We start from the raw sequence: 15,897 nt of genomic DNA, 5'->3' as shown, positions 1-15,897 counted from the left end.
GGTGCATGATGGTGGAATCTGATGGCGTAGATGGTGGCAGAGGATGCATATGGTGGCAAAGTGTGTAGGTTTATGATGGTGTAATCTGATGGCGTGGATGTGGCAGAGAATGCATATGGTGGCAAAGTGTGTGGGTGCATGATGGTGGAATCTGATGGCGTGGATGTGGCAGAGAATGCATATGGTGGCAAAGTGTGTGGGTGCATGATGGTGGAATCTGATGGCGTGAATGGTGGCAGAGGATGCATATGGTGGGAAAGTGTGTGGGTGCATGATGGTGGAATCTGATGGTGTGATGGTGGCAGAGAATGCATATGCTGGAAAAGTGTGTGGGTGTATGATGGTGGAATCTGATGACGTGGATGGTGGCAGAGGATGCATATGGTGGCAAAGTGTGTGGGTGTATGATGGTGGAATCTGATGACGTGGATGGTGGCAGAGGATGCATATGGTGGCAAAGTGTGTGGGTGTATGATGGTGGAATCTGATGACGTGGATGGTGGCAGAGGATGCATATGGTGGCAAAGTGTGTGGGTGTATGATGGTGGAATCTGATGACGTGGATGGTGGCAGAGGATGCATATGGTGGCAAAGTGTGTGGGTGTATGATGGTGGAATCTGATGACGTGGATGGTGGCAGAGGGTGCATATGGTGTTTTCCGCTGAGACAGAATGTTCTATTTTTAACTGACTTTCCATACATATTTTTGGATGTTCTTTACAGAGATACAATTAATTTCAGGTGAGACGGAATGTTCTATGAGGGTAATTTTACAACAATGCAGCTATCGCGCGACGTGTTTCCATTCTGTAAAGGGTCATATTTAAAGTGCCCTTTCCAAATTGAGGGCCAGGGTGCGTTGGTGATATGCAGCCATATTGTCATTCTATATGAATGGGTGAAATGTAGCGCCTTATTTAAAGTCGAGCACACAAACACTCTAGACACCTGCAGGACACACACTTTGCTAGAGGGCATAGGTTTTCTCCCGAGAGTGAGCTGTCTCCTGCTCGCTGTCTCAAAGAACAGGTCTGCTGAGCAGCACAGTGGCACAAGAAGGTGCACCAAAGATGCCTTCTTGCACCCTCTCATCTCAGTTTAGTCAGAAGAAACCCATGCCCAACCCATGCGGTGGTCTGCCAGGCCGCTCTTGCTTCCTCAGTGCATATAGAAATGTGGCACAACCTGGAGGAAATACCAGTATCTACTCCCTCGTTCCCAGCAGCAGTGTCTTCTTGGGCCATGGTGCCCCTAGTGGTGCCCTGTGCCATGCGAGCTGCACGCCGACTGGTGGACTGCCCACCTCTACTCTATGAAGCATCCAATCCAAGGTCCAGCCAATCCAATCAGCGTGGCCAGCCAGACTCTCAGGCGCATGCGTGACAAGAGTAGGTGGGATGGATGCCACTATGTCCAAATGGAAACATCGAGAAGAAGAAGTGTTGAGCAAATATCATAGCGACGACATTTTACTTGAGGCAATAATGAAGAAATACTAAATAATATTGATGATATATCAAATTTATCATTGCTTTCTAATAAAAGTGTGTAGCAGCTAAAACGTTTGACATAAATGAAGTTTGTATTCTCTGTTCGAGATGCAAAATAGTTTTATTCGGACACCTAAAATGCAAGGGTTGCTAATCAAAGGGCCCCGAAAGACATCAGAGAGCTACATGAGAATGGCAGCCGCTGTGTAGGAGTAGGGCGCATACAGTTCCGAACCTTTGGAATGTTTCTGTGAATGTGAAGGTCTGACCCTGCATGAAAGTCATGAAGCATTCCGCAGATTCTTTAACATCTGACAACCCCCCCCCCCTCACCCCCCGAGGGACCCCCTACAGATACGCAGGCAATGACACCCAGTCATCGGCAAATCAAGTCAGGTGCATGGAGAAGCTCACCTTTCCAAACAGCTGCTGGAAACGCAACATGTTCTGAAAACATGTCATCAACAAACCGAAAAACCACTACTGTCCAATTAAACGGCGCCTTAAAACGCGCACCAATGAATGGAAGCTTGCTTCCCTGCAGCCGGGCTCAAGTTTCTGCTTGGACACCCTTGCTATCACAGAAACATGGCTGCGCCGCCATTCTGGGCCCGCCATTCTTGCCGCTAAGCCTGACGGGTATTCTGTTTACAATCCGAATAGACCTGAAGGGAGAGGAGGTGGAGTTTCCATCATATAGAAATCTTCCTTAATTGTGCAACCATCGTTAAGTCAACCCACCCATCCAAGGTTGCGAAGTCACGTTTATCAAAATTCCTTTAACAAAACCAACTTTTTTTACAATGTCTGATCATGTATCGCCCCCTTGAATTAAAATTGGGTTGTCCGACTAAATTGCTTGAGGTTTTACTAACCCCCATGCGCCCGCTGGGCCACTAATAATTGTAGGCGACTTACACCTGGGATTGAATTACCCACGCTATACAGGCGCATCACGGTTAGGGACTGCACAAAAAGATCGCTTCTAAAATGCTGAATGTACGTTTAGAGCACATTCGGCATACTAGATAAGATCCAAGCCCATAATACCGAACAGGGGTGTGGGGGTATGCCCCGCACCCCTGTTCAGTATAATGGGCTGCGGGGAGTCCCCTGCTTACATTATAGACAGTGCGGGGTGACAAACAGCCAAAATCCCAAAAGACCGAATTACAAAATGCAGGCTAGTGGGCTCCATGATTTCGTCATTCGATCGTTTGGGATACGATATCACAATGTACATCCATAGTTACGGCGTGTGCTAGCAGCCTTAGAATCTGAAGAAGCCAACCCATCTAAAAGGTCCCAGATTGGACTGGATTCTTCATAGAAATATGAATGTAATAAATCTCGCATTTATTCCATAGCAATGGTCTGATCCCTTTCTCGTTTGTTTCGCTCTCCTGTTACCCAACCCACCAACCAGGAAACACTCAAAAGTAGAGAAAGTAGGTAGAAAACTAGGATTCCTAGGTGGGGCCAAGCTCCTCGGCCACATGAACCAATGTATTGAAGCCATCATGGTTACATAAGGGAATATGATTTATATGTCATTTGTAAGTACAATATAGGAAGGGCTTCTCGAGTAAGATGTAATCACCCACTTCAGCGGGCATCTCACCAGCGCGGAGGCCAGGTGTTCAATGCTACCTTTAAAAATCCCACAATAAACATGCATATGTATTAAATATACATAGACGGAGAAATGATGCTATGAATAATCGGAACACGTGTACCCATAGTCCGGGACACCCCTTCATTTTGTTCTCAATTGCCATGCAAATCATTGCAGCGTCTGTAGATTAACTTGCTGTGAGTACAGCTACTTGCTTCCGATGTCAAATAAGAAAATATATGTATTCAAAATGTGTCTGCAGAGTTGTGTATGTTGAGTGAGCACCGCTGTGGCTTGCAGAGTGGGGCACTTTGGGTGCATTCACACAGTGTTTGAAAGGGCGAGCTCACCTTATCTAATTAATCCCTTTCTGCCGCAGGCTTACAATGGCACCATTGACTGGTCGCTGCTCTCCAAGAAAGAGTGCTTGAAGTATGGCGGCTTACTGGTCGGAAGCAACTGCAAGTATGTCCCGGATATCACTCTCATGTCCTTCATCCTCTTCCTCGGGACCTACACCTGCTCCATGGCCCTGAAGAAATTCAAGACTAGTCGCTATTTTCCCACCACGGTGAGTATTGTGTTGCTTGCATAACATGCGCTCCCATCCCCACATCACTTGCACTTGCTTGGAAAGATCATCCTCAGAAATGATGCTGTCTCTTTCTAAACAACTCTTTACTCCGCTCCCCACTCTCCCTGCCACCCCCAGTCCTTTCTTCCCACGTTCTCTCAGTGTGCACTGTCTCCACACTGTTCCACTGTAACCTCGGAACACCCTCCCACCATTGCCATTGGACATGTACCACTGTGTCATTGCCTATGAATTACCTGTCCTAGCTGTATTAAGTAACCTTCTGTAACAGCGCCACAGTGCCTACGGGCCGCTGGGTGCTTTATAAATTCAAATAAATAAGTAAGCAATACAACCATGGTACAGTTAACCCCCATCCTGGGATGCAGGCCGAGCAGCCAGCCACCTAGTGACACAAAGCCATGAGAAAAGCCAGATGACTCACTGTAAATGCAGAGAGGCACAGTGGCTGGAATACTAAATCCCACTAACCATTTCATTTGGCAACGGCATGTTGCACCGAGACGGCTGCTGAGAGAAATAGGTCTCTTGCGCTCTCTGAATCTCTCTCGGAATGATGCCACATGTTCGCCTGGTCATTGTGGCGCACACCTGCAGGCAGCAATGCACGTATTCTAGTTAATGAATTTTTGATGCTGGGCGATCTTATTTTCTGTCCTCTGGGTTATTGGGCTCTTTTTTAAGAGTAACATTTCATGAATGTATTTGTAGGTTTGTAAGTTGCAACATTGCGGCAGCAAATCAAGGGTCCTGACGTTCGCAGCTGTGCTTTAAGGCTATCCCTTGCCACACGGGCTAAAAGGGAAGAAGAGGGGAATTAGAAGAGAGGAGTGGGAGAGCGGGACAAGTCAGGGATATTCACAATTTATCCCACTGCCTGCATGCCTGATCCTAGGTGAAGAGATACCAGAGACGGAAGGGTGGAGCGAAGAGTCGAAGTCGAGGGCATTCATCCCCAGGCCAAAGGCTGCGTTATTAGCCCTGAACCAGAGGGGGGAGGAATCAGGTAGAGCGGCAGGGTAGGGCGCGTCAAGGAACATTCGAGGTAAGACATACAACGTCACATTGGTAGTAACATTTAACATAAGATTAGTTGCAATGCAAGAGGGATCAAGCACAAGCCATGCAAACAGTTTGGGCGTTTGTGTAGTCATGGGAAAGGCATCTGTCAGGCACTGGGTTAGTGGTATTCACTGGTCATCGGTGGTAGCAGCTGTAAAATGGTGCCAGTGAGTGGGCATATTGTAGCAGTGCCTGGCAAATGCCTAATACTTATACACAAGCCAAAACTGTTGGCTTTGCCAATCTTGTTTTTAACAGGACTTCAGTGGAGGACACGCAGAGTGCTTATACATCACGCATATCTAAGAGGAAAATATTGACTGTCAAGAGGAACATGGCAACTGTAACCCCCACGTCCTCAGCCAGTGCTGTAGACTAGTTCAGTGAGCCTAGCATGTGTGTCATTTGGAGGAAGACCACTCTTTCATTAGTGAAATACATCCGCTTTTGGGCTCTTTCAACACATTTAATTTCCCAGTCAGCCTGGACCGCGGGCAGGGGGAACAGGGGGGGGGGGTTGCTGCAATTAATATCAAAATCCCCTGCCTAAAGTGAGAAGTCCATTAGTTTAAACAATCAAGAGATGGGCTCTGAGCGTTCTCCGGGGCACCGGCCTTTAGATAATCGCTTCAAGCTCAGTGCCGACCAATTGCAATCTGGGGGGCTGTATAGCAGCTTGCCCCCAACTACCAGCGGACCTCACCTAAACGTGGCCATCGGGGGAGGTGAAGACCACGAAACTGATAGTTCCACTATTATTCCACTTCTTCCAATTGCACCCCCTGTGGTCCCCACAGTTCCTGACCCCCTGCCCCCAATGCAGCACGGGACGGAGCATCATCACCCCCGGCCAGACCGGAAATGTTTGTGTTACGTGAGGGCGGGAGTTGAATGCCCTCGCAAGTAGACACTGTTACTGAGCTAGCTCTGCTCCCTAAGCAGATCCTTGACCTACATGGTTTCTACAGTGGGTTATCACCGGGTGGAGAAAACTACCAGGCTGTTCACAGGGATGATGTGGCAGAGTGGTCCCAGGTCATGCCCGCCGGTTAGCAGAACATCCTGTCCTTCATTCCTCTATGAGCAAGGGGTAAAATGTGTCCATGAACAGAGTGGCGAGGGGGGCCCAGTGCAGAAGCAGTGCCGCTGTAGTATTGCTGTGTCTGAACTCTTGACCATAAAGAACTTAGTTTTAACTCTGATTGAGGCAGTTGGGAAGGGAGTGGTTGCGGGGGGCTCACGGCATAGTAAAGAGAGTGGAAAAAGGGCAGCCAATAAATTGCCTTGATTTCACCTGCAACATGTTCTGCTGCCACCAGTCCAATCCAGGGCGGAGGGAAATGCAGTAGTGGGAAGCAAGCAAGCGCCAACATTGCTTGTGTCCAAGTGGATCAAGAGTCCCAGCCCATAAAGGAAATGAGTGGCTGTGACCACCTTAATAGCAGTACATTGCTTTGCGTGCCCCCTGAATCGAAGCAGAAGTCAGGCCAGTGCCCAGGGCTAATATTATTCCTGGTAGGGCAGTACCCTGGATGGGCCATGAATCATCTACCCCCACCGGTAATTGAAGTCATGCATCGACATCTTGGGAAGGGGGGACAATATTTTTACATAAGGTCCCCAAACTGGCATGCGTTACTAAATAAATGTCTACACTGGATGTGGACAGTGAGGGGATGCTTATTTCTAACCAGAGAATGAATTATAAGTTGCAACAGGATCTGCCAACAGGGGGGAAACGCCTGTGACTCTGTTCGAATAGATTTTGGGGACCCAGGCATGGCCAGGACATGGGCCTCATTCCGAGTCTAGCGGTAACTCTGCCGGTGCTACCGGCGGCTTGCCACCAGACTCGGAATGAATTACCGGCGCCTGACTTCGCGGTGCCACCGGGCTATTCCAGGTCCGGCGACTGGGAAGTCGGGCGTCAGCAATTTAGTTAATTCCCATTGGGAATGGGGACACGGGACCACGGCACCGTTAACAAAGGTGCCAGTGCTCCCGTGACAAATCTGCCTACCGTGGCCGCTGTGCCCGACATGGTTAGACCTGTTAGGCACAGCGGCTCTGGCAGGCAGAACTCGTAGTTTGCTGGTCCGGAAACAACGGTGCCGGTAGGCTTACCGGCACCGTTGTTTCCGGACCGGCAAACTTATAATGAGGCCCGTTGTCTTTTAACAGGAGATGCCGGCCAAAGATAAACACTATGATAGAACTTAGTGCTCGCCCATTGAGAAGCTTGCTCTGCCAGCCAGTGCTCTCGGGAGGAACTGTCGTCCCACCGGGGAGAAGGACGCCCGCTGGTCCCACTGGCCCCCAATTCCCACAGTTAAAGGGACATTAAGGCACTGGCGTTTATGCGTCACACTTATGCTGAGACGTCTTTGCAACTAAATTAGCCCCAGCGGAGATATATCTGGTCCATTGGGCCATTGTATGCAATTGAATCTAATATAATGTAAGTGTGATACTTGTTATGTTTATTGTATTTGTGAAGTTTTATATTTCTTATATTTCTCTGAAATAATGCTATGAGTGACTGAAAGTGGAGCAGCGCTCTAAATAGGAATGGTTGTCGTGGATGCTGGAAAGCCCTGATGAGCGCGAGCCGTGGTTTGAGTCTAGCTCTTGAAAAGCATAGTACAGTGAGCGGTGGAGAGTCTTCAGAGCGAGCATTGGCAGTTCTCATGGGAATGAGAGAGTGGACTATCCTGCTACTGCCGGATGTGAGTTATGCAGTGATGCCTCAGCGTCCATGTTGTGAGACTTATTGAAACTCTCTTTCAGAAACTGGCGTCCCCTGATATTTCATGGGTTGCCGAGAAGAGTAGAGGAATGGCCTGTGCCTTTTAGAAGACCCTTTACTGCTAGAAACTAAACTACTGCTTTACACGTGGCATAGGAAGGTCAGGCACAAAGAGGGGGAAAGATTTGAACAGGGAAAAACCCTCTTGGGGTTGTCACTGTGCTGAGGCTCAGTGCCGAAGTCTGGATCTGCTCTGGAATCTGATGGAAGAAAGAGGACAGCTGTGGTCATGAGGGCAGAGAGCTGCGATGGGAAATGGGCCTCTGTAACACCCGGAAAGAGTGAGACCCGGAAACAGGAAGTAGCAGGAGGGTGTGGCTGGCAGCTGAAAAGCAGAGTGCAGGAAACCGAGAAGAATGACATGGGCAGGACAAGAAGGCAGGGAATAGTCTGGAGCAGAGCCACGCTGTCAACAGTTCAGTTGGCTAAGAGAAGGGGTGGACTGGCCTATAGAGAACTCTGGATATTTCCTGGTAGGCCTCTGCGCCCTTCTGTGTGGTAAACTATTTTGTTTCCACATTTTGTCATAGGAAAAGGGTTGGGCTTGCTGAAAATGTCTAATATGGGGCCACTTTAAAAATTATTTCCAGGGCCTCTTTTGGTTCACAGTCCACCCCTGGCCAATAGGTCCTTCAGGTAGAGAGTGGCACGTGTTAATGGAAGGAATATACCAAAGAGGTGATAGGAGTGGAGTAGACTCTCTCCATATCTGGAGTGAAGAAATACCAGAGAGGCCTTAGGTGAACTCGAATGGCCAATAAACCCATTTTATAGAGCTGCAATGAAGTCCTGTAATACATGATCTTGTGACAAGGTTAGTGAGTATTCACAGCGCAAGGAATGCGTGCCCCTTTCACTAAGCCAATCGGGCAGTCATACTGCTTATGTCAGGGAAGTTGATATCCTTTCGGCAGGTTTTGAAGGACACTGCCAATTTCGTGAGATCCCAATAACAGGTATTGGCAAATAGATTCCTGTATTCTGGAAGGCATCATGTAATTTGCTGCACAATACTCTGAAGAAAAAGGTTGCTGTCCCTTGAAGCCAATCAGTAGGTGGGTTATGCAAATGCAACTAAGGAGTACCTAAAATTACTCAAAACTGGCAGCCTGCAATCAAGTAAAAAAAGAGATTTCTTCTTGGTGCCTGTATTGGTTCGGAGTATGCTTTCGTGACCACTGGAATGCCCATTTCTTTAACCCACATGGCATCAGTATAGATAATGGAAGCACCAGAATCCAACATAACCTTAGCCGTCTTTCGTCCAACCCAGGTACCGAGCATCGCGTCTCCAAAAAGACATGATTTGACCATAAATTATTTATGGGATCACAAAGGGCCTTACGGGTAAGACCTGCCCAGAAGCCATTTCTAGGGACGAGTCTTTGCGTGTCCCACTTTCTTTACTCGGCGACACAGAAACAAGTGAATATAATGCCCCAGCAATACAATAAAATAACCTGCAGAATGTCCCTGGTCAAGCTAGCAAGCAACAAATCCAGAGGCACAAATCAGTGTCTTTACAACCTCTCCATGGGTCTGATGATGGGCCTTTTATCGACTCCCTCATTCGGCCTCGAAGACTAGATACAATCCTGGGATGAATCATACTCTCACTTCAGGGAGCTCACTCCTGCTTGTCCATCATCAATGAGATTGTCGGAAGTGGCTGCTTTGGTACTGCGAGGCTGTTAGATTACGCTCAGTACGAGCTGTGCAGCTTGACACGTGGCTTGGTACGCTATTGAGACCTTTCCTCTAACTTTCTGGCAGTGATTGTGATCGTGGTAGTGATTATGGCTGTCCTTGGAGCATGCGCCATTATCTACATTACCTACGGGTTGTGAGCCGCTGGGATTTGAGCTTTCAGAAGTGAGAGCAAGACCCCCACCAAGACTTCCAGGTTGATTGGAGGCAGAAAATCCAATGGACAGCGCAACGCAGGAGACTTTGGTGAAGAATCTTAGGTTGAGGGCCTTGGCCTGATTTGAGCTTAATTCCCTCACTGCAGCTGCATACTTGAAATGGGTTCTCACGGCATTGAGTGCATTCAGCACCCCACAGTGCGTGCCAAAAAAAGCCAGGAATAAGTCATGTTTCCTAAAGAACATAAAGAACGGTGCCTGCTGACTCTGGTTTTCGACTGGTTCCCGATTCTCCCGTCCCCTGAACGCTTACACTCACCCTCTAGAACAGTCTGACTTGGTTCCTCTGGATCAAGGGATTAAGGGGGAAAAGCTAAGGAGAGTCCTCAGTTGACCCGGGTGAGCATACAGTTCTCATTGTTCTTGTTTCCAGCACCCTATATCCGGCATAAAAGTGTCTTTACACTGTCTATTGCATCCATTGCACCGAACTGCAGAGCAGTGCATAGTAGAGCAGCTGCAAAAGTGCTGACAAGAGAGTGAGGCAGTGTGTTGCAAATGACAGCTATAGTTGTATAAACAGGCCAAGTGCCCAGCTGCTCTTATTCAGGTTGTGTTTATTAAGTAATGCCCTGATTCCCTTCCAGCAGATTTGTTTAAGGGTGAACCTGGCATCTCGGTCCCTTTTTTAAACACATTTTTTAATGTTATTTTCCGTACAAATACTCCTCCTGATAGCTGGAGAGAAGCTGTTATTATTCTCCTTTTTAAGAAGGGGGATCCAAAGCTGCCGTCAAACTTTAGGCCCATTTCCCTGATCAATTCCTTATCGAAAATATATTCAAAGGTGTCCTGCATCGATTAGAATACTGGGCGTATAATTTGGGTATCCTCTCGCATGTACAGGCATGTTTTCGCCCTGGGGTATCTACACTTGATCAAACCATGAGGTTTGATCTTTTGCTGCGCAAACATGTAACATTGAAATTGCGCCCAATGTATTTAGTGTTTGTTGACCTGCAAATGGCTTCCAACACTATTCCCTGAGATTGTTTGTGGGCGTCCCTAGAGAGGATACAAATCCCACCACCGCTGGGACGAGCCATTAAGTCATTATACTCTGGTAACAGTGCTCGTATTAGTTGGGGCCCCAATGGGGAAAAAACAGAGCCAGTCCCAATAGAGATCGGGGTAAGACAGGATGTGTGTTGACTCCTCTCTTATTTCTTTTATTTATTAATGACATTGCCTCAGATCTGCACAAAGTGCCCAAGGATGCTCCTGCTTTGGGTTCCCACAAATGGAGCCTACTTATCTTTGCTGATGATGCTGTTCTTTTCGCTAAAACACTGGTGGGGTTACAACATCAACTTGACACCTTTGGGAAAGTATGTGTTATAAAAGGCCTTTGTATCAACAAGTCAAAAACGAAGACAATGGTATATGCCCCTCGTGGGCATCAAGCTCGTCTAGCATCCAAGTTTTATTTGAATGACCAATTACTGAAGATGGTCGATTCTTACAATTATTTGGTCCTGGTTTACTCAACAAAAATTTAAATGGGCACCCCAGTCGGCAATCAGTGCTTAGGCGGGTGCACGCCAGTGTGGCCTTATTACCAGTATGGTTTCGCGATTGAGGGGTGAGGCAATTTCGTAACTGCTAGAACTATACTTGATTCAATTGGTATTGGAAATTTCCTATGGAGAGGAGTTATGAGGCTGGGCTGATTCTGCACCTATCCAAGTGGTCGAGAATACATTCTTTAAAAGATGACTTGCTTTGCCTATTAATGCTCCCTCTGTGCAAGTAGTATGTGAAGTAGGGTGAGTCCACATCAAATACTTAATAATGCACTTGCCTGTGTTATACTGGATGAGGATCTGGAACTCTGAGGCTCTTGTACCATATAGGGAAGGGTTGACCGAGTTGCTTTGCACGGCTGGAAGTCGCTCGTTCCCTTGGTTCTCACATGTACAAATTATGCTTCTTAATATTGGCCTTACAGACCTATTGTCAAATCCTACTGATAGGTTTGGGATATAAAGGCCCTGTTAGGACCTTGTTTAATCATTGGGCCTGGGGGAGGATGATTGACTCCTTCCTTGGCAGCAAGTGGGAGGTCACTTACCACTTGATTAAAAAGTCCTGGGGATTTTAACAGTAACTGGATTTCCACTTGAACTTGAAAGGGAAAACTATATTTGTAAAACTCAGGTTGGGTATTTTGCCACCTGCATGCCACACCTGCAAATGGGGGAAGAATCTGCTTGCCAGGTGCCCCTGTTGTTTTGCCCCAGTTGAGGACGAAAAGTTATTTTTTAGTTTCTGTCCTGCCTACACCAGGAAGAGATGCCGCTGGTTGAAGCCAGTTTGGTCTCTTCTTGGTGGAAACATTTTTACTGCACTGGAAGTATTGAAAAGTTGCACTCTTAAAGTAGAATTTAAAGTGATTGTTACCTTTTTCAATCATGCTTTTAGGAAACGTTTTTACTTGTCTTAATCTAACTATACTATTTATGATATTTTGTATTTGCTGAAAGATTGTCTTATTTTTATATTGCCTTGTGTTCTTTTATGGTGTGTTATCGCTGAAATTAAGATTTCTACTAGTACTCTCACTTCAGGTAGCTCACTCCTGCTTGTCCATCATCAATGTCCATTGCACCTGCTATTCCTTTCTAGAGCGCGTGTCCATATTCCCTTTGCATTTTCTCACCTTGGAGGAATCCTTTAGCAGCTGCCAGCCACTTTCTCAAACATATTACTCCCTGGGTAGTTCCATCTACAAAAGCCAAACGCAATCTCTCAGGCTTATCATGGCCAAAGTTCAGCCTGCACCACCTACTGACTCCGGGCCACCTCCCAAAGTCATAACCCACTTCATAGTGCCAGCAACCATGGTGGCCATAGCCTCCTAATATTATCACAGGTTGTTTGACATCCTCAGTTTCTGGTAGTCAATTATTTAAAAGAATGATGTTACGCACCCTGGCAAGATAGGCCACCATTAGAGAGCCAAGGCCCTCGACCTAAGAATGAGGATCCCATTTGGTCCAGATAAGCAGATTTTTCAGGTCCTATGTTTGAGCTTTTTAAGTGCATGTACATTATTGGAATCAGCACTGCATTGCCCTGGATCACAAATGCTGAAAAGAAGCAGGCCAATGTCCACAGTGCAGGACAGCACTTGCCAACTACCTAATCAATATTTATAAATTAGGCACTACTACAAAACATTTAAGTCTAGGAGTGTATAAAGGCACTGTCTGGGACACAATGCAGCACATCTGGCCACAGAGCAGATCTAGTGGCATGGATGTTCCCTCATTCCAGGCAGGAATGCTGACCTGATTATGTCACTCCAAGAAGCGAGCAGCAGTGCAGTAGTAGTGCAACCTGGCAGGATTGCTCTGCAACACAACCTTTGGGAAACAGCTTATGTTTGCTAGCGTCTGCCTTTAATAATGGGAGTAATGTTGTGTATTAGAAAGAAGCGGTACAAATGAGCAACTGCTAAGGAGAAATGTAGGGGGGTCATACACCCCGTGGACGCACCCCATAAATAGGCCAACTATCAAAATTGTTGTGATTAAGCATGTGCTTAATTAGTTATTTATTTTAATTCTCCTTAACGGGCCTAATCGCCCACAGGCCTCAAGTCGCACACAAAACATGAAACAAACAGACAATTAAAGAAAAGAGAATGCAGGATTAAAAAAAAAGAACATGAAAGCAAGGGGCTGTAAAAAGATAGGTCTTCAGCTTCTTTTTGAAATCAACAAGAGAGATGGATAACTTGATGAATTGAGTTTCACATAACAGGGGCCACAACATCAAACCTGGTTTTCCCAAATTTGGTAAGGCCAAATCTGGTCTGGATAAGCTTGGCCTGTTCCAGTGACCTAAGGGGTCGTACCAGTACATAGCGCTGAATGCGCTCAGTGAGGTAGCTGGGGGCTTCAGCGTTCAAACACTTAAAAGTAAGTGTAAGGATCTTAAAAGAAATCAGGTGCTTGATGGGCAACCAGTGCAGTTTTTGTCTGGCTCCAGTAATGGAAGGATGTCTTGGAAGACCCAGCAACACTTGAGTACGAGCGCTCTGAAACACTTGTGCATGAGCGCAATCGAAATAAAATATCAATATCAATATCAAAGCACTAATCGGAAGGGTGGCCAAGCTGGATTGAGCAGTGCCTGCTTAGTGGAAAAAAAGCGAAACAGGGACTAATTGGCTTTCATTATTAGTAAGAGAAGATTTGTTTTCAAGAATGTGTTTCTATTTTGTATTAAAATCGTGATATTTGTCTTTAAATAAATATGGAAAGAAAGGGTTGGCAGTGTTGGTCTGGTTTTAGAATCCCTCAAAAAAGTGTTGATAGCTTTTAATGGATGAAGTAAAAAACACATTTACTCTGTAAAACCAATGTGATAAAGAACACAGCAGGACTTCCAAAGTTAATGACTTGCACCGTTCCAGAGTATTTTTTTAGTTAGTCTAATAAAAGGTATCACAACTTGGATTGCGTGTGCCTTGAAATAAAGCAGAATACCACTATGGCACTGCCTGGCAAATGCCTTTTCCCTGCCTAATCAAAAGTCATAACTGTTGGCATTGCCAATGCTTGTTATACATTGGTTGTTTGGTCATTACCAGAAGGGCGAACAATCGCGGGAATTGTATTGGTTCAGCCCTCTGCATGAATATAAAAACACATTAGTAATGCACCTTGGGAAATAGCACGTGGTGCGTGCCCCTGAATCACCCCAAGCTGATGCAGCGTAACAAGGGAAGAAGTGAAACCGAAAGAAATCATCTGGAGACAAAGGTGTAGATGGAAGAGGAAGTCGATCTGGAAATGGGCCCGGCTGCATAGAAGGCCAGAAACCTCGACCCTCCCACGTTCTCCTGACTCGGAGTCAGTGCCCAGGCCTGCCAGAAGAGGACCTAGGCACAAGGGCAAGGCCAGGCCGCCCTTTGCTTCTGATGCCATTGCCATGTCTGCTCCAGGAGATCCCGAACATGCCTGCCTGGCGAGGGGACAGCAGGCCCAGACAGATCAGACCAATCCAATGGCATGAACTCCAAGTGCTCGAGTGTTATTTGATGTTCGCACACATTCATTTCCAAGACCACGAGGGATTTGTCTACTTGGCGCGCAATTTAACTTGTGGCTAAAATCCCATTGAGCGAAATTTAAAGAAATGAATAGCAAAGCCGACGCACATCCGGGAGCTGGGTGCGTACAGGTCATTCCCAGACCTGCTCAGCTGCACTCAAGAGTGCTTGAGTTCTGGAAAATGATGCACGTGAGGTTTCATGTTTATCCGGCTCGCAGCGGAACCGTTTTCCACATTAACAGTCATAAAGCATTTCCGATTCTGGAATGGGGCCCTCCCGAGACTGAACGGGGGCGGCGAAGGGGAAAAATACCTGAAAGTGCACCAGGTCACATGGGCGTCTGCGGGGATGGACATACGCACTGCCCACAGAGCTGCGCGACTGCATGTCTGAGATAAACGATATTACTGGCATATCTAATGGAGAGCGTTTATGGTTCAACAAATAGACCAATAGGCTGTTAAACAATTCGAACTCTTCTTATTTTATTTATTTTCCTTTTATCTTTCTTAGGTACTTTGTGTAGCACCCTTGCAACTGGACGGCAGGTTGGCAGTGTGTTATGATGTATATATGTTCTGAAGAGTGTTGTTGGCTTGAGGTTCTTTTTCGGTTGGGCTAGCCCGGCTGAATTGTGCTCTGCACTCTGCAAGTTCATTAATAAAGGAACTCATCAATTTGGGCTACCTTGTCTTTCTCACACCGGTGACGAGTCAGAGGTACAGTGAGGGGGCGGTCAGAACCTGTGGGCCCCCCCTGGAAGAGTCCAGCAGAGCGAGTCAGCGTCGTCTGTGAGTGGCCCGGACTGGCCAAAGGTCGCATACAGCCAGCATGTGCCGAGGTGGCATTCCTCCAAGGACTCCTGGTGCCGCTCCGAAAACTCCTGGGACACAGAGCAGTGCCGGGGGGGGGGAGGGGCGGGAGGGGGTGTGCGAGGTAGAAAGCTGCAAGGTAAAGAGGGCATGAGCTGGAGCAGGCGTGCGTCCCGGTGCGTGTGGGCTGAAGGAGCCACGCTAGACGGAACGACCTCGACGCATGGCCACTCTCTGGCTACCAGTGGGTCACTGGGCGTCCATAGCAACAAGACGTTGCTTTGTGCCTCCGGAGCGGGACAGATATTGGCAAACTCAATAAACATCGGTGGTGCAGCAGGCGCTGATATGATATATATGATAGGATATTTTATTTGTATTGCGCTCGTACACACTGAGGCGTGACAAGTACTGGAAAAGCCAATAGGCTAAAACTAAAAAATAAATCCAGAAGGGGTTGGAAACATGAAATATAGTAGATAAGACCCCTGAACGAGATGAAAAGTTAGAGAAGAGGTGACTGCAATTA

At 47.0% G+C, this 15,897-nt stretch overlaps 1 protein-coding gene across 7 annotated transcripts in view; it reads left to right on the top strand.

Moving 5' to 3' along the window:
* The window catches only part of SLC4A4 (solute carrier family 4 member 4), a 1,258,962-nt gene that overhangs the window by 1,049,692 nt on the left and 193,373 nt on the right, over positions 1 to 15,897 (top strand). For all 7 annotated transcript variants that reach the window (XM_069626273.1, XM_069626270.1, XM_069626272.1 and 4 more), the window contains one exon: positions 3,486 to 3,677. In XM_069626273.1, the coding sequence (XP_069482374.1) occupies positions 3,486 to 3,677 (192 nt within the window). The remainder of the gene's footprint in view (positions 1 to 3,485; positions 3,678 to 15,897) is intronic.

Source organism: Ambystoma mexicanum, chromosome 6p, assembly GCF_040938575.1.
Source record: "Ambystoma mexicanum isolate Mex_15411 chromosome 6p, UKY_AmexF1_1, whole genome shotgun sequence".
Lineage (NCBI taxonomy): Eukaryota > Metazoa > Chordata > Amphibia > Caudata > Ambystomatidae > Ambystoma > Ambystoma mexicanum.
The sequence above is the reverse complement of the archived record's forward strand: the minus strand, read 5'-3'. Positions and strand labels throughout refer to the sequence as shown.